Below are 20,120 nucleotides of genomic sequence, written 5' to 3'. Positions count from 1 at the left end.
TAATCTTAGCAAAGGTGTTTATCTTTAATTTACAGTCTGTAGAAACTATGAGAATAGAAAGGTTCAGAACTTTTGTGGAACATCACAGCACAGTAGGAAAATATATGGCAATATATGGCAGAAATCAAAACTGGATGGTCTTCAGAGATAGATGGGAGGGGTTGAGGGTAGGCTGGGACTAAAAACATAACTAATGTAAAATATACTGTTCATGAAATGTATATAGTATGTATATGCTGGAAGTGGAAGCCTAAGTATTGTTTTCCATTAGTTTACTCCAATTAGGGGAGGGGTGGTAGGTTTAGGGGAAAAAATAAAGAAGGAAAATATATTTAATTTGTTTACTCCAATTAGAGGAGGGATGGTAGGGTTATGGGAAAATAATACATGAGCAAAATATATTTTAAAAAATATGTATATTTAAAATAATATATTTACAAATGAAAAATATTTTGGGGATTGGAAATGATGCAGACAATGACATTGATAGAAGCTACAATCTATTAAGCAATATTAAATAAATAGTAATATATTTATTTAACCCTAACCCTTTTCCTAACCTTAACCTCAGTCTCCTAACCTGCCACACTATTTTACTTAACCTGCCATGTTAGTTATCCTAACCTGAGACGTTAGTAATTCTAACCTGCCAGGCTAATTATCTTAACATGCTATGTAAACAAATCAAGGCTGCGTTCAGTACGTTTTTACGTTCTGGAACACACAGGTACAGACACATGCATAAGCACACACATATACATTGTAATATTGTTGTATAATGGTATTAGACATGTTGTATTGTAGATATGTAGTGGTGTAATAATATTATATGATGTACTGTTTTATCTTTTGTTTTATGTGTGATGTAAGTGCCTTAATGTGATTGGACCCCAGGAAGAGTAGCTGCTGTAGTGGGGATACCGAATAAATACAAATACAATTAAACAGAAATGGTGCTGTACTGAACGACCAGTTGAAAAACTGAGTTGAGTATCGGGTTGAGTATCGCGGTCAGCATGGCCACTGCCCATTAAATACGTTACTCGTTACTTCAAGCCACACCCACCAAACCAGAACAAACGTATCTCAGTCTGTTCAAGAACGTACAATAACGTTTTGTGGAACCGTGTAGTCCAGTACAAACCGTTCCGCAACGCAGCAAAAGTTCAAGCGAACTGAATGCACCTCATCTATGTCGAGAAACCGTCAGTCACCATAACACTGGAATTGACCAACTGCAGGTATCAATGGGCGTTTACTGGTATGAGGGAACACCCATGCCAAGAAACGCCTGGAATTTCGGTCTGCAATTACACCATATTCACCAGGTGAATGAGACATAAAGGTAACAAGGAAACACTGGTACGCGGTGAGTTGGCCTCCGGCAATAAATCATTTTATTTTACTGCTAGTCAGTGTGTGTTTCTGTGCACTAAATTGTATTCCACTCCAAAGACCAGGTTTGACAAGTGTTTGGGGAATGAGTCAAACTTTCTAGGATCCACTTCATGGTGTGAAAAATTCATTCGAACCGCATTGGAATATGAGCGCAAAAATATAACTTTTACATTTTATTTGATCACAAAATGATTTAGTGCGATTAACCCGGGAGTCTTCACAATGGAAATTCGAGAGAAGTGTTTTTTGTGTTGTCAGACTGTTTTCCCGTGTTTTAATAAACCACGGTCAGATTCAGAGTCGGCGACTGAAAAGAGAGAAATCGTGGTGATTAAAAATGATCACGCCCAGGGTCCCAAAAACAGGGCTTTGCCACCTATACCCCTTGAGAAACCGGGATACGTTTATATCGCTCTCTATGATTATACCGCCCGAACGGAGGAGGACTTGAGCTTCAATGCTGGGGACAAGTTAGAAGCTTTGGAAAAAAGTGCTGGCGATTGGTGGTACGCAAAAGCGCTCAGTGGAATTTCAGCTGCCAAGAAGGGTTACATTCCAGCCAATTATGTGGCACCTGTGGAGAGTCTGGACGCTGAGCCGTAAGTAGCCTACATTCACAAAATTATGCACTGGATGAATTGTTCTGTTGAAATGCTTGACATACTGTAGTAGGCTATACTAGACTAGAACAGCAACCGGTAAAGTTTGAAGAATGATGGTGTTTCTATAGCTTCATTCAAAGATGTGAAGAGAACTGAATATGCTACAGAAAAGTACATTGTATCATTCTTCAGTTGTACAGTAGGGTAGCCTATTCAAATTCAGTTGACATCACTAAATCATCTTTACTGATTATGGATATTGGGTTACTTGTTGCCAGAATAAAAGCAGTATTGGCATAGACTCCCACACAGACTTGATGCATGCTCCAAAGGGGCTTATTTACCCTTGATCCCACTGATCACTTTACCATATCTTTTTTGAAGGGGACACTATCCTACACACTTCTGTTGTGGTTATTTGATTAACCACCAAAACTGACCTGTTATCCCTTAAACAACTGGACCATTCCCAGATGGATTTGGCAAATATTTGCATACATTCACAGTTTATGAGAATGAGCATGTTCTAGAATCTAGATAGCCTTGGTACATTCTGGTGTGTGTTTATTATTCCAATTGAAAGAATTGCTAAGGCCCGAGTTGTGGAATATGATGAGTCACAATGTTGGTGGTTTATGGATTAATGTCTGTGCTTTATGGATTCATATAATCTAGTTTTAGGCGAGGCCTCAGATTTGGGTGACTACTCCTTAACAAACACATGATACACGACTAACCAGCTGTTGACAGGCTACAGTAATGTAATTGTTTTGAAAATGGTAAAGCACAAGTTTGGTTTAATGCAGGCCTACTTTGGATATTGTGAACAGATTTGGTCAATAGGCAAATGCCACGCTATTGGTGCCGTTGCATGTGTGTAGACCTAAGTGGGAGGTCAAACTGGGTAATGATTGTCAATGACCAGGAAGTACAATGGATTAGTTAATAATTCCCCAGATCACAGAGGAAAATGCATATGTAAAATGCAGAGGTCCAACCCTAAAAATATGAATTGTACATGTAGCTGTTTCATACTGTGTTTACAACCGTGTGTAGCATCAAAACACCATACAAGTGTACTGGCTAAATATAGAAAGAAACTGGTTTAGCAAGGCAATTGCACTTGGCATGACCGAGAGTGAAACGTCACTTTGTCGAAACCAAACACTCTGGGTTTCTTGGTCAAGGTGAATGTTTTGGTGACACTTTGGAATCATGGAGCAGGTACCATTCATAACTAAATTAGCTTTTCAAGAGGAAAATAATTTGGCTTACCATACCCCATTTATCAATGCCTTTTTGAGACTAAATGTTTCTTATGGAAATTAGGTGTCCATCTTCTGAACGACGTCAGTACTCTTGGCTGTGACTCACCAATGTTGTCGTCTTATCCTGTTGATCTTCCCCATGAAACTGCTTTCCGTTCAGCTGCAGTCACGTTTTTCCCCCAATTCTTTTCACACTGACTGGAAAAATCTTGAGGGTTTTGTCTTGGTAATTAGGAGTAGTTTCCCTGAAGTATCACAGAGTGGCTCATATACACTGTACGTAACCTGATTAACTTGATTAGTGGATGTGTAGAGTACGGTACCAATGCAGCTTTAAAAAAATCTCAATATCAAATAATTTCAGGGTAACAATTAAGTGCCTTACTGTGATGTGTTTTCTATTAATTGTAAAAAAAAATAACAGTGCAATTTCTCAAGGAAGATTTTTGCTAGGACTGTCTGGTATTGGTCAGAGTGGGGAGGGGAAAACTAGATGTTATTGGCAGAGGATTGGAGCTTTTTCTTATTGATTTATTAACTCATTTACCGCCTGGTGATTTTTAAAGTGTATTTTTTTTAATTGATCCTTTATTTAACTAGGCAAGTCAGTTAAGAACAAATTCTTATTTACAATGACAACCCACTGTTCCTAGGCTAACTGCCTTGTTCAGGGGCAGAATGACAGATTTATTTTACCTTGTCAGCTCGGGGATTCGATCTTGCAACCTTTTGGTTACTGGCCCAACGCTCTAACCACTAGGCTACCTGCCACCCCAGGGCTACCTGCCACCCCCAGTGTTGGCTGAAACAGGCTGACATTTCAAGCTGCCTCTTCAAACAGCTCTTACACCAGAAATAGCATAATCATCAATTTCGCAGTAATATTCCAACCTCCATAGTGTAGAGATGTATATGAAAACCAGAGTTTTGACAGGACTGGGCCTTTTAAGCTTATTGATTACATCCACATTGGCCATTTAATTTTTATAGGATTCATATAATATTCAATAAATGTAGTATGTTACATCCCATTTTGACCAAACCATTGTCTAACAATGATTTAGACATGAGGAATCCAAAGAAATGGTCAAAAGCCTCCCACAGACCCTCCACATCCAAGGCAATGGCACCTAATATTAGCATGTTCATGAATCACACTACCTGTTCAAATCATCCTAAAGTATCTAAAACTTGATTGTGTAACTCAATGATGTTACTTATAGATGATCTGGATATGAAGCGTGTCAATGCTAATATATACAGTGGGGCAAAAAAGTATTTAGTCAGCCACCAATTGTGCAAGTTCTCCCACTTAAAAAGATGAGAGGCCTGTAATTTTCATCATTGGTACACTTCAACTATGACAGACAAAATGAGGAAAGAAATTATTTTGCAAATTATGGTGGAAAATAAGTATTTGGTCACCTACAAACAAGCAAGATTTCTGGCTCTCACAGACCTGTAACTTCTTCTTTAAGAGGCTCCTCTGTCCTCCACTCGTTACCTGTATTAATGGCACCTGTTTGAACTTGTTATCAGTACACTCCAAACTCCATTATGGCCAAGACCAAAGAGCTGTCAAAGGACACCAGAAACAAAATTGTAGACCTGCACCAGGCTGGGAAGACTGAATCTGCAATAGGTAAGCAGCTTGGTTTGAAGAAATCAACTGTGGGAGCAATTATTAGGAAATGGAAAACATACAAGACCACTGATAATCTCCCTCGATCTGGGGCTCCACGCAAGATCTCACCCCGTGGGGTCAAAATGATCACAAGAACGGTGAGCAAAAATCCCAGAACCACAAGGGGGGACCTAGTGAATGACCTGCAGAGAGCTGGGACCAAAGTAACAAAGCCTACCATCAGTAACACACTACGCCACCAGGGACTCAAATCCTGCAGTGCCAGACGTGTCCAGGCCCGTCTGAAGTTTGCTAGAGAGCATTTGGATGATCCAGAAGAAGATTGGGAGAATGTCATATGGTCAGATGAAACCAAAATATAACTTTTTGGTAAACTGATCTCGTCGTGTTTGGAGGACAAAGAATGCTGAGTTGCATCCAAAGAACACCATACCTACTGTGAAGCATGGGGGTGGAAACATCATGCTTTGGGGCTGTTTTTCTGCAAAGGGACCAGGACGACTGATCCGTGTAAAGGAAAGAATGAATGGGGCCATGTATCGTGAGATTACAAAAAAATTTGGGGAGAAAATTTTATCCCCTTTTCTCCCCAATTTTCGTGGTATCCAATTGCTAGTAATTACTATCTTGTCTCATCGCTACAACTCCCGTACGGGCTCGGGAGAGACGAAGGTCGAAAGCCATGCGTCTTCCGAAGCACAACCCAACCAAGCCGCACTGCTTCTTAACACAGCGCGCCTCCAACCCGGAAGCCAGCCGCACCAATATGTCGGAGGAAACACTGTGCACCTGGCCCCCTTGGTTAGCGCGCACTGCGCCCGGCCCGCCACACGAGTCGCTGGAGCGCGATGAGACAAGGATATCCCTACCGGCCAAACCCTCCCTAACCCGGACGATGCTAGGCCAATTGTGCGTCGCCCCACGGACCTCCCGGTCGCGGCCGGCTGCGACAGAGCCTGGGCGCGAACCCAGAGACTCTGGTGGCGCAGCTAGCACTGCGATGCAGTGCCCTAGACCACTGCGCCACCCGGGAGGCCCCTGTATCGTGAGATTTTGAGTGAAAACCTCCTTCCATCAGCAAGGGCATTGAAGATGAAACGTGGCTGGGTCTTTCAGCATGACAATGATCCCAAACACACCGCCCGGGCAACGAAGGAGTGGCTTCGTAAGAAGCATTTCAAGGTCCTGGAGTGGCCTAGCCAGTCTCCAGATCTCAACCCCATAGAAAATCTTTGGAGGGAGTTGAAAGTCCGTGTTGCCCAGCAACAGCCCCAAAACATCACTGCTCTAGAGGAGATCTGCATGGAGGAATGGGTCAAAATACCAGCAACAGTGTGTGAAAATCTTGTGAAGACTTACAGAAAACGTTTGACCTCTGTCATTGCCAACAAAGGGTATATAACAAAGTATTGAGATACACTTTTGTTATTGACCAAATACTTATTTTCCACCATAATTTGCAAATAAATTCATAAAAAATCCTACAATGTGATTTTCTGGATTTTTTTTCCTCATTTTGTCTGTCATAGTTGAAGTGTAACTATGATGAAAATTACAGGCCTCTCTCATATTTTTACGTGGGAGAACTTGCACAATTGGTGGCTGACTAAATACTTTTTTGCCCCACTGTAGGTGTCAGGTAAACAACCACGGCATGGGTTGCTGTCATACTTTGATGCTGCTGTTGAGTTGTTTCTTCCTGTTCTGGTATACAGATGGTACTTTGCAGACACCAAGAGACTGGATGCTGAGAAGCTGCTTCTGTCAGAGGGGAACCAGCATGGAGCCTTCCTCATCAGACACTGTGAGACTCAGAAAGGAGAGCTCTCACTCTCAGGTAAATCTCAGCCTCATGTTCTTGAACATTTCGCATCTGCAAGAGACTACAGGTGAAACCTGTATACTACCATAGATGTACATAGATCAGTATACTCACAATGCTGGTATTGGGTTTACAATGACTTTGTAATGTCTGTCTATTTTTTCTGACTTAGCTTTATTGTTCAGGAATGCATTTTATGGTTTTATTGTGATCAATCTATTTCTGTTACTGGTATGAGAACGGAACTCGATGCACAAAAAACACAAGTCGTTTCCTCATTCCTGAACAACCCCCAATTTGTTCTGTGTAAATCACAGTTTCTCGTAGTCCACTGAAGTGATTGAAGGTTCAAGGTCTTAAAGTAAACAAACATATACCTCTGCTCTCAAAGAGACTGATAACATCACCTAGGACCACATGAGTCTGGCTGGCCATTCCCTGTCAGTCTGACAGAAAAAGTCCCTTGATTATACATTAACAGTTGGCTGTAAACTTAGTCTCTGCAGAAGCAATAATGGCATAGCAACCCGATTACAGGAAAGTACAATTCTGTTGCTATCAACCTCTACTGTACATGTTTATAATTTGCCATTTGATGTTCCAACATTTCTCACTACAGTGCCTTCAGAAAGTATTCATACCCCTTATTCCACATTTAATTGTTACAGCCTGAATTCAACATTTATTAAATCGTTTTTTTTCTTCTCATACAATAAACCTTAATGACAAAGTGAAAACATGTTTTTAGGATTTTTATTTATTTGATTTTATTTTTTTAACATTTATTGAAAATGAAATACAGATATCAAATTTTACATGAGTATTCACACTCCTGAGTCAATACTTTGTAGAAGCACCTTTGGCAGCGATTACATTTGCCCATTAATCTTTTAAAAACTCTTCAAGTTGGCGGTGGTTGTTGATCATTGCTTGACAACCATTTTCAGGTCTTGCCATAGATTTTCAAGTAGATGTAAGTCAAAACTGTAACTCGGCCACTCAGAAACATTCACTGTCTTCTTGGTGAGCAGCTCGTGTAGATTTGGCCTTGTGTTTTAGGTTATTGTCCTGCTGAAAGGTGAGATCATCTATCCAGTGTCTGGTGGAAAGCTAGGTTGTCCTCTAGGATTTTGTCTGTGTTTAGCTCCTTTCTGTTTATTTTTTTTATATGGAAAAATTACCCAGCCCTTAACGTGTACAAGCACACTCATAACATGATGCAGTCACCACTATGCTTGAAAATAAGGAGAGATACTCAGTAATGTGTTGTATTGGATTTGCTGCAAACATAACACTTTGTATTCAGGACCAAAAGTTAATTGCTGTGCCACATTTGTTGCAGTATTACTTTAGTACCTTGTTGCAAACAGGATGCATGTTTTAGAATATTTTTATTCTGTACAGGCTTCCTTTTCACTCTGTCAATTATGTTACTATTGTGAAGTAACTACAATGTTGTTGATCCATCCTCAGTTTTCTGCTATCACAGCCTTTCATTTCTAACTGTTTTAAAGTCACCATTTACCCCATTGTGAAATCACTGAGTGGTTTCCTTCCTCTCCGGCAACCTGAGTTGGGAAGGATGTGTGGATCTGTATATATTTTTTTCTACCAATGGGTGCCGTTCTTTGAGGCATTGGAAAACCTCCTTGGTCTTCGTGGTTGAATCTGTGTTTGAAATTCAGTGCTGGACTGAGGGACATTACAGATAATTTTATGTGTGGAGTACAGAGATGAGGTAGTCAATCGACACTTATTGCACACAGTGAGCACATGCAACTTATGTGACTTGTTAAGCAAATTTTTACTCCTGAACTTACTTAGGTTTACTATATCAAAGGGGTTGAATACTTGGACTAAACATTTCAGCTTTTAATTTGTATTTTTTTATTTTTTTATAAGTATAATTCCACTTTGACATTATGGGGTATTGTTTGACCCCCAAAAATCTAAACTTAATCCATTTTAAATTCAGGCTGTAACACAACAATGTGAAAAAAGTGAATGTGTGTGAATGATGTGTATGATAAATGCCTGAGTTTTGGCGCAGGTACAGCAGACTAACGATACGTATATACACTGCTCAAAAAAATAAAGGGAACACTTAAACAACACAATGTAACTCCAAGTCAATCACACTTCTGTGAAATCAAACTGTCCACTTAGGAAGCAACACTGATTGACAATAAATTTCACATGCTGTTGTGCAAATGGAATAGACAAAAGGTGGAAATTATAGGCAATTAGCAAGACACCCCCAAAAAAGGAGTGATTCTGCAGGTGGTGATCACAGACCACTTCTCAGTTCCTATGCTTCCTGGCTGATGTTTTGGTCACTTTTCAATGCTGGCGGTGCTCTCACTCTAGTGGTAGCATGAGACGGAGTCTACAACCCACACAAGTGGCTCAGGTAGTGCAGTTCATCCAGGATGGCACATCAATGCGAGCTGTGGCAAAAAGGTTTGCTGTGTCTGTCAGCGTAGTGTCTAGAGCATGGAGGCGCTACCAGGAGACAGGCCAGTACATCAGGAGACGTGGAGGAGGCCGTAGGAGGGCAACAACCCAGCAGCAGGACCGCTACCTCCGCCTTTGTGCAAGGAGGTGCACTGCCAGCGCCCTGCAAAATGACCTCCAGCAGGCCACAAATGTGCATGTGTCTGCTCAAACGGTCAGAAACAGACTCCATGAGGGTGGTATGAGGGCCCGACGTCCACAGGTGGGGGTTGTGCTTACAGCCCAACACCGTGCAGGACGTTTGGCATTTGCCAGAGAACACCAAGATTGGCAAATTCGCCACTGGCGCCCTGTGCTCTTCACAGATGAAAGCAGGTTCACACTGAGCACATGAGCACATGTGACAGACGTGACAGAGTCTGGAGACGCAGTGGAGAACGTTCTGCTGCCTGCAACATCCTCCAGCATGACCGGTTTGGCGATGGGTCAGTCATGGTGTGGGGTGGCATTTCTTTGTGGGGCCGCACAGCCCTCCATGTGCTCGCCAGAGGTAGCCTGACTGCCAATAGGTACCGAGATGAGATCCTCAGACCCCTTGTGAGACCATATGCTGACACATGCACATTTGTGGCCTGCTGGAGGTCATTTTGCAGGGCTCTGGCAGTGCACCTCCTTGCACAAAGGCGGAGGTAGCGGTCCTGCTGCTGGGTTGTTGCCCTCCTACGGCCTCCTCCACGTCTCCTGATGTACTGGCCTGTCTCCTGGTAGCGCCTCCATGCTCTAGACACTACGCTGACAGACACAGCAAACCTTTTTGCCACAGCTCGCATTGATGTGCCATCCTGGATGAGCTGCACTACCTGAGCCACTTGTGTGGGTTGTAGACTCCGTCTCATGCTACCACTAGAGTGAGAGCACCGCCAGCATTCAAAAGTGACCAAAACATCAGCCAGGAAGCATAGGAACTGAGAAGTGGTCTGTGGTCACCACCTGCAGAATCACTCCTTTTTTGGGGGTGTCTTGCTAATTGCCTATAATTTCCACCTTCTGTCTATTCCATTTGCACAACAGCATGTGAAATTTATTGTCAATCAGTGTTGCTTCCTAAGTGGACAGTTTGATTTCACAGAAGTGTGATTGACTTGGAGTTACATTGTGTTGTTTAAGTGTTCCCTTTATTTTTTTGAGCAGTGTATTTTATACAGATTGATGCTTGGAGTCAAAGTATCTATGTAATATTGTCCAAAAATATTGCAATATTTTTCCCACCTCACTATTTATAATGGTACATTAATCATGTAATGTTTGAATGTCTAAACAAAATGCATAAGTTCAGTCAAATCACCCAAAATAGGGTTTTTAATGTGGTCAGCCCAGGGTTGTCATTTATGTCATAACGGCCATGTACTGTACACAGATTTCAATATGATAGTTTCCCTATTCATTTACAATTCTGCACAGATTAGCATGACCATAGTTGATTTTACTGTCATCGTTCTCTCGTTTCAGTATTGTGCACTTATGCTTTTGGATGTATCTTTCAGTATTGGACAGGGGCAAAGTGAAGCACTACAAATTAAGGAAGTTGGACACTGGAGGCTACTATGTGTCAAGATCTAGGAGCTTTCTGACCCTGAGGGAGTTAGTGGAACACTATTCCAAACTGGAGGATGGTCTCTGTGTGTGTTTGCTTGAACCATGTAAAAAGGTATTTACTTTCTTTTAACTATCATGTGACTGTGATTTAAGCACATTTGTTTAGCAACCGTTTTGATCTGAATTCATGAACCAAAAGCCTGTAAGCCTGGCAAATTTGCTAAAGATATCTAGTTGACAGAAACACCCTTCAAGTATTGGGGCTAATGCATTACCCTGATCATTTTCAGTGTCAACCATGTACACTCACTTGCCAGTTTATTAGGTACACCAATCTAGTACTGGGTCAGACCCCCCTTTGCCTCCAGAACAGCCTGAATTCTCCAGGCATTCTACAAGGTGTCAGAAACATTCCACAGGAATGTTGGTTCATGCTGAACTGACGGCATCACACCGTTGCTGTAGATTAGTGGTACATTCATGCTGCGAACGCCACGTTCCTTTTCATCCCAAAGATGCTTTATTGCACAGGTGTCAAACTCATTCCACAGGGGGCCGAGTGTCTGCGGGTTTTCGCTCCTCCCTTGTACTTGATTGATGAATTAACATCACTAATTAGTTAGGAACTCCCCACACCTGGTTGTCTAGGGCTTTATTGAAAGGAAAAACCAAAAACCTGCAGACACTAGGCCCTCCGTGGAATGAGTTTGACACCCCTGCTTTATTGGGTTGAGGTCTGTGGGCTGCACAGGCCACTCAAGTAAACTGAACTCGCTCTCATGTTCCATGCAATATTTTTCCACTCAATTGTCCAGTGTTGGTGTTCACGTGCCCACTGGAGCCGGTTTTCTTGTTTTTAGCTGATAGTAGTAAAGCCCCGTGTGGTCGTCTGTTGCAATAGCCCATCTGTGACAAGGATCGATGAGTTGTGCATTCCAAGATGTCGTTCTGCACATCACTGTTGTACTGCTGCTTTATTTGTCTGTTTGTGGATGTTTTTTGTTTGTCGCACCATTCTCGGTAAACCCCTGAACACTGGGGTGCGGAAATCCCAGGAGGGCAGCCATCTTTGAGATACTGGATCCGGCCCGCCTGGCACCGACGATCATATCACACTCAGTCGCTTAGGTCATTCGTTTAGCCTATTTCTAACGTCCAATCGAACAGTAACTGAATGCCTGTCAGACTGCTTTATATAGCAGGCCACGTGACTCAGTCAGGAGCGATCCATTTTCGTGAATGGGATGGCATACCGAATAAACTGGCCGATGAGTGGTTAGCGCCATCAACCGTTCACGAAGGACAATAGAACAACAGTGATGTGGTTTTACTGAAATATAGAGAGGACAGTTTGTCAGGTCTGTTCTGACTCTTCTTATGGTATTAATGTTGCATCTCTCTCCTGTCAGACGGAGGCTCCTCAAACCCACGGTCTGTCCTACAACACAGCCGACCACTGGGAGATTGACCGGTCGTCTGTCAAACTGCTGAATAAACTGGGCGCTGGACAATTTGGAGAAGTCTATGAAGGCATCTGGAACGACACCACTTCAGTAGCAGTGAAGACCCTGAAACATGGTAAATGGCCTGTTTTGCACGAACACTGGATTCAAACCCAGAAAATCACTTTATTTCAAATCCATGATTATCTTCTATTTTATTTATACACTGCTCCAAAAAATAAAGGGAACATTAAATTAACACATCCTAGATCTGAATGAATGAAATATTCTTATTAAATACTTTTTTCCTTACATAGTTGAATGTGCTGACAACAAAATCACACAAAAATTATCAATGGAAATCAAATTTATCAACCCATGGATGTCTGGATTTGGAGTCACACTCAAAATTAAAGTGGAAAACCACACTACAGGCTGATCCAACTTCATTGTAATGTCCTTAAAACAAGTGAAAATGAGGCTCAGTAGTGTGTGTGTGGCCTCCACGTGCCTGTATGACCTCCCTACAACGCCTGGGCATGCTCCTGATGAGGTGGCGGATGGTCTCCTGAGGGATCTCCTCCCAGACCTTGACTAAAGCATCCGCCAACTCCTGGACAGTCTCTGGTGCAACGTGGCTTTGGTGGATTGAGCGAGACATGATGTCCCAGATGTGCTCAATTGGATTCAGGTCTGGGGAACGGGCGGGCCAGTCCATAGCATCAATGCCTTCCTCTTGCAGGAACTGCTGACACACTCCAGCCACATGAGGTCTAGCATTGTCTTGCATTAGGAGGAACCCAGGGCCAACCGCACCAGCATATGGTCTCACAAGGGGTCTGAGGATCTCATCTCAGTACCTAATGGCAGTCAGGCTACCTCTGGCGAGCACATGGACGGCTGTGCGGCCCCACAAAGAAATGCCACCCCACACCATGACTGACCCACCGCCAAACCGGTCATGCTGGAGGATGTTGCAGGCAGCAGAACGTTCTCCACGGCGTCTCCAGGCTCTGTCACGTCTGTCACATATGCTCAGTGTGAACCTGCTTTCATCTGTGAAGAGCACAGGGCGCCAGTGGCGAATTTGCCAATCTTGGTGTTCTCTGGCAAATGCCAAACGTCCTGCATGGTGTTGGGCTGTAAGCACAACCCCCACCTGTGAACGTCGGGCCCTCATACCACCCTCATGGAGTCTGTTTCTGACCGTTTGAGCAGACACATGCACATTTGTGGCCTGCTGGAGGTCATTTTGCAGGGCTCTGGCAGTGCTCCTCCTGATCCTCCTTGCACAAAAGCGGAGGTAGCGGTCCTGCTGCTGGGTTGTTGCCCTCCTATGGCCTCCTCCACGTCTCCTGATGTACTGGCCTGTCTCCTAGTAGCGCCTCCATGCTCTGGACACTACGCTGACACACAGCAAACCTTCTTGCCACAGCTCGCATTGATGTGCCATCCTGGATGAGCTGCACTACCTGAGCAACTTGTGTGGGTTGTAGACTCCGTCTCATGCTACCACTAGAGTGAAAGCACCGCCAGCATTCAAAAGTGACCAAAACATCAGCCAGGAAGCATAGGAACTGAGAAGTGGTCTGTGGTCACCACCTGCAGAACCACTCCTTTATTGGGGGTGTCTTGCTAATTGCCTATAATTTCCACCTGTTGTCTATTCCATTTGCACAACAGCATGTGAAATTTATTGTCAATCAGTGTTGCTTCCTAAGTGGACAGTTTGATTTCACAGAAGTGTGATTGACTTGGAGTTACATTGTGTTGTTTAAGTGTTCCCTTTATTTTTTTGAGCAGTGTGTATATGTGTATATATATATATATATATCTCTACCATTCAAAAGTGTGGGGTCACTTAGAACTGTCCTTGTTTATGAAAGAAAAGCAATTTTTTTGTCCATTAAAATACCATCAAATTGATCAGAAATACAGTGTAGACATTGTTAATTTTGTAAATGACTATTGTAGCTGCAAACTGCAGTTTTTTTAATGGAATATCTACATAGGCGTACAGAGGCCCATCAGCAACCATCACTCCTGTGTTCCAATGGCACGTTGTGTTAGCTAATCCAAGTTGATCATTTTAAAATGCTAATTGATCATTAGAAGAAAAAAAATATTCTAATGATCAATTAGCCTTTTAAAATTATTAGCTTGGATTAGCTAACACAACGTGCCATTGGAACACAGGAGTGATGGTTGCTGATGATGGGCCTCTGTACGCCTATGTAGATATTCCATTAAAAAATCTGCAGTTTGCAGCTACAATAGTCATTTACATCATTAACTATGTCTACACTGTATTTCTGATCAATTTGATGGTATTTTAATGGACAAAAAATTTGCTTTTCTTTCAAAAACAAGGACATTTCTAAGTGACCCCAAACTTTTGAACGGTAGTGTGTGTTTGTGTATAGATAGATCTATCTATCTCATTCATACATGCATACATACAGTGCCTTCAGAAAAGATTCAGACCCCTTTACTTTTTCCACATTTTGTTAGGGTATAGCATTGTTCTAAAATGATGAAAAAAACCAACTATTTAATCAAATCTAAGGTAAGATAAAATTGCAGCCGGTGTTACTGTGCAGTACAACTCATGTACATGTTTTTCTCCTAGGCTCCATGGACGCTAAGGACTTCCTACAGGAGGCCCAGATCATGAAGAAACTGCGGCACCCCAAACTGATCCAGCTCTACGCTGTGTGTACTGTGGAGGAACCCATCTACATCATCACAGAGCTCATGAAGAATGGCAGTCTGCTGGACTACCTTCAGAGTAAGAACACTGTTGTATTGCATTATAACCTACCCACGTACAAGCCCACCGCACCTTCCTTTTTAACGGGATGTGCCTACTGTAGCAAGAGTTTAAATAAGGTGCAGAAGTTGAACTTGTATGATGTGTGTTATGGGGAAGTGAAGTGATACTTCAGGATTTTGGCAATGTTTTTTAATAAAACTTTTTTTAAATTTCAATGTGGCCCTTTATCTACTTCTCCAGAGTCAGATGAACTTGTGGATACATAAAAATGGTATCTGCGTTTTGAAGGAAGTTTCTAACTAGCATTAGTGCAATGACTGGAAGTCTATGGGTATCTGCTAGCATACTAGTAAATAGCGCAATAACTGGAAGTCTATGGGTATCTGTAGTTAGCATTGGCTCACAAAACTACCTCTAACGTCCTTCATAATTGACACCAGAGACGTACAAATCCTGAATTATCCCTTTAAGCTCCATGACCCTCATGACATGTGTCCGTGACCACAGCACCATGTCTGGCTGACGTGTGCCATGCTATGGACTAGCAACACGTGTAAAATGTGAGGGAGATAATCCAAGCAACCTGCTTTGTGCCATCTCCTCTCCTTTAGCTATGCTACACCACAAAATGCTGATCTTTGTGGTTTAGCATGATTGTGATTGTAATGGTGTTTAACACTTGCTACTGGGGCGGCAGGTAGCCTAGTGGTTAGTGTTGGACTAGTAACCGAAAGGTTGCAAGATCGAATCCCCGAGCTGACAAGGTAAATATCTGTCATTCTGCCCCTGAGCAAGGCAGCTAACCCACTGTTCCCCGGGCGCCGATGATGTGGATGTCGATTATGGCAGCCCCCCCCGCATCGCTGATTCAGAGGCGTTGTGTTAAATGCGGAGGCACATTTCAGTTGAATGCATTCAGTTGTACAACTGACTAGGTATCCTCCTTTCCCTTACATAATCACGTGCATTTCATCATTGCTCTAAATGAGTGCATTGAATTCCATCTATATTTACCAGTTGCATTGCTAGATTATCTGATGTTGTCCGCTCGCATGACAGATGCTGTGCCATTGCGTGAAAGATGCAGTAACATTGCCTGTCAGAGTGATGGTCCCCCTTTTGAGGCGGTCATGTGAAATTGATGTTGGTGGCCCTGAGACCGTCTGCATTGCATCCCCCATATTTCACCAGAGTCTTGCGCACACACATTCAACCATTTACTAACTAATTTTTTGGGAACTAAACTTCGTAAATGTTTACAAGGAATCGCATGGTCATACTTTTGCATACACACTCCGTTACGTTGAATATTTGTTTGTTATTCAAGTGAAAAACATCTAGACATAGTACTATACAAATTTACGATAGTACTCATCTTAATGAGATGCCTGTTTTTCTCCTCCTGGTCCTTTCCTTCCCTCTGTTAAAAAGAAAAATGCTATTGCAACCTCTTTGCAATAAGGAATTGAGACCAAAAGCTCAAGAGAAGATTCAAGTGTTTAATACCAAGGGTACAGTCAGCTGAGTGCATACATTTAGAAAGTTCACAACACATTTTATACTCTCCCTTGTAGGCATCACCTCTCCAGCTATACATTTTATGACCCCTGTGAGTTTCCCTCTGGCTCCCCTGTGGAATTTCCATGGTCCTCTCTTTGTTTAGCCAGAATCACACCCTGTCCATCTTCTGTTCTGGGCATGACCCTGCCCTCTGATCATGGGCAATTTCCTCTTATCTGATTAGGTCTTTTTTTATTTTATTCTAAATTCGCATACACACAGTTCCATGGCCTAAACTCCATTCATACTCACAGTAATCATTCATTACACAGGATACAAACTAACTACAGTTTAACTTGAAACATGTTACATTTTGACAGAATCCAACACCTCTTCCTCCAAGGACATGGGTATGATGCTTGGTGTCTCGGAACAAATAGAGATGGCTGCTCAGGTGGCTTCTGGCATGGCCTACCTGGAGCAGCAGAACTACATCCACAGAGACCTGGCGGCACGCAACGTTTTGGTGGGAGAGAACAACGTCTGCAAGGTGGCTGACTTCGGACTCGCCAGAGTCTTCATGGTGGGTATCTCTTTATTTTTCTAAGAAAAACAAGGAGGGACTTGACTGTTTGGTCTTGAGTAACACCTTAGTGCTGAAAGGTTGACAGTCTCAATTTCTTTCTTTTGAAGACATGACACCAAACTGTAGAAAGTCCACGACAATGATTAATTCTACTCTTTAAAGCCCATTGAAGATTTTTTTTGTTTTGTTGCCACTTTAGATGGAGAGTGAGAATGTGTATGAAGCCAAAGAGGGCACTAAGTTTCCTGTGAAATGGACTGCCCCTGAAGCCATCCATGGCAACAAGTTCACCATCAAGTCTGACGTGTGGTCCTTCGGCATTCTGCTGTATGAGATCATGACCTTCGGTCAGATGCCCTATGCAAGTAAGACCTATTCATAATAACATGTTCATCTCTTTGGTAGGAAAGCTTATCAAATCAGTCAGTGTTAATCCTGTAATTTACTACCATGGAATGTTGTGAGTGAGGAGCATGCCCTCTGGTTAACAGTTAAAAATGTATCTGGCACCTGTTCATCACCTGGTACAACTTGCATGCAACCTGCCATTGCAGTTGATTGTCCAGAGAGTGTTTCCAGCCTAGACTGATCCAACATGTACTGTAGCAGTACTAGTGTATGTTTTTGCATATCCTAGGTTTCATTGTGTTACTATGTGACATCAGTATCATAATAATTATCCCTTCTATTACTGTTCCAGCCATGACCAACTACCAGGTGGTCCAACGTGTGCCCACGGGTTACAGGATGCCCTGCCCACCAAACTGTCCCAAGGTGATGTATGAGATCATGTCTGACTGCTGGAAGGACAATGAGAACGACAGACCCACCTTCGAAACCCTGCAGTGGAAGCTGGAGGACTTCTTTGACCTGGATGTGACCTCTTACGATGACGCCAACCGTTACTAGTACTGTACGGTGTTGTATTGAGTGTTCAATGATGCTCTCCTCATACTCGCAGCAAGAGTCAGCAGAGGAAAGTACAGTATGTCCACTGTCACAGGTAATATAATCATATGCCTAAGATAAATGGCATTTCATTCTCCCAACAGTTAATATCTAGAATGCAGGTGCTATTGATTTTAGCATAGTTGAACCGTCCACTTCCTGATCACATTATGGTTGGATATGTATTTGTTAGGATTATATTATGAGGTCGAACACGTGTGACCACAAACGGTTTGATGAGAAAATATTGTATGTGGATGTTTTATTTGGCTGCTTGTGTATAGTTGTCGTGACTACGATGGGGAATCCTCTATTGTAACTGTTTGACACTCCCGCTAGTTTTGATTTGTTTGCCAATTTAATGCACTTTTTAAGTGGGTTTTACTGAGAGTGACTTCTCATATCCAGGTAAACTCACTAGACACACTTGACAAAGTCAAAACCCTGCCCATGGCCCGGTCGGGCTTCCATAACAGCCGCTGTTCTCAGGTGAGCCTGATGGAACTATCAAGCCGGGCGAACCGGTTCTGTGTTCACTGCATAGCAGTCATTCTTCCACTACACTGGTTGGCTGCCAAGGATTTATCAGGAGTCTCCTGTAAGAAAGTGCTTGAGTCACGTTCACTAAGAAGCATTTGTTTTATCTATGTCTCTGAAGCATAGTGAGTGATCTGTTATCTCTGAGCACTTATCAATACACACACCATAGGAATGAGAGGATAATGTAGTTTGAATATGTTCACATAAATTGTAGATTTGATTCTGACTGGACAGAATTGGATTTGAATTGGATTAAACCTTACTGTGCAGTCACCAATGTCTATTGATGTCATAGTGGGGATACTGTTATTCTGCAATAGGACCTGGAATTTAATAACCGGAAAGTCTGCTTGCTCACCACACCTCAGTGACCATGTTGATTTGAGTTATGAATTGGTATTTTATGGCTCACTGACTGAAAGTAAGTTTTTACACTGGACTTGTTTGTTGAGACTGGAATTGTACAAGTGCTTGTTGATTATGGCTTGTTCTGATCATTTTGTGCAATGTTTTTAAAACATTTGAACAATGTATAATAATTGGTCGTAACCTGTCAGTGTACACTTGATCAGAAAAATGAAATTGTTTCTTTAATTTTGTTCATTGTAAGATTAATTGAATGTTTGATGCATAAGAATCATTTAAATTGAGCTATTTCATTTTTTCATATGACATTGATAATTAAAACTAATCTGGGGTGAGTCTACGTAATACTATTACTAAACGGTAGCATCATTGTGTGCCATCCCTTCTTCTGAATAGCTTTATTTTGTTAATAATCATTTAGAATTATTTGTTAACATATGTTGCCAAATGATTTGGTCAAGGTGTCTGGACACCGAATCCTCTGTGATATTTTCTGTTGTCTAATAAATTGTTTTGAAGTTATAATCCAAAGCGATGGTCATTTCTATCTGATTCCTGAAGTGTAATTTACCATACTGGCCACATGATGGTGCTAACATTCTCCTAGTGCTTAGAATAACTCTGCCTTGCTGTGATGTGAAATAAGTTTTAAATATGGCACATCTAGTTATTTGATAACCTATCTATAACTAAACCAAGCCATTTAAAGGATACTAAATAGCTCTCCATAATATAACAGGGTTCCAGTAGTCCTAAATATTGAATAGGTTTCCCCATTGTTCATGCTGAAATCACAGTTTGTATTAATTTGATCAAAACGGTCACTTGTGTGTGTGTGTTCCCTGCATAAAAAATGAGGGCTGCTGGAAGCCTCATAAATGCTCTGTGCATTCCAAATGGCACCTTATACCCTATATAGTGTACAGGCTCTGGTCAAAAGTAGTGCACTATATAGGGGATATGGTGCCATTTGGGACTCAGATGCTGTCATTGCCACATTGACCCCAGTAGCCTCTGACTCCTCATGAATATCCTATTCCATAGATTGCATTTGTAAATCTAAGAATGTATGATATCCATGTTATGATATCATATAGTTACAGCAGGTGGGGGATATATACAGTTGAAGTCAGAAGTTTACATACACTTTAGCCAAATACATTTAAACTCAGTTTTTCAC

General features: G+C 42.1%; 1 protein-coding gene across 1 annotated transcript; it reads left to right on the top strand.

Moving 5' to 3' along the window:
* The first annotated feature begins 1,132 nt into the window (after positions 1-1,132).
* On the top strand, positions 1,133-19,465 carry LOC120024214 (tyrosine-protein kinase SRK2-like). Its single transcript, XM_038968407.1, has 8 exons — positions 1,133-1,997; positions 6,629-6,750; positions 10,734-10,897; positions 12,195-12,363; positions 14,857-15,015; positions 16,881-17,083; positions 17,286-17,451; positions 17,787-19,465. The coding sequence occupies exons 1-8, from the start codon at positions 1,621-1,623 to the stop codon at positions 17,993-17,995; spliced, it is 1,569 nt and encodes a 522-aa protein (XP_038824335.1). The 5' UTR covers positions 1,133-1,620; the 3' UTR covers positions 17,996-19,465.
* The last annotated feature ends 655 nt before the right edge of the window (positions 19,466-20,120 follow it).

Source organism: Salvelinus namaycush, chromosome 29 (assembly GCF_016432855.1).
Source record: "Salvelinus namaycush isolate Seneca chromosome 29, SaNama_1.0, whole genome shotgun sequence".
Lineage (NCBI taxonomy): Eukaryota > Metazoa > Chordata > Actinopteri > Salmoniformes > Salmonidae > Salvelinus > Salvelinus namaycush.
Note: the sequence above shows the minus strand (reverse complement) of the source record. Positions and strands in the feature narration are given on the sequence as shown.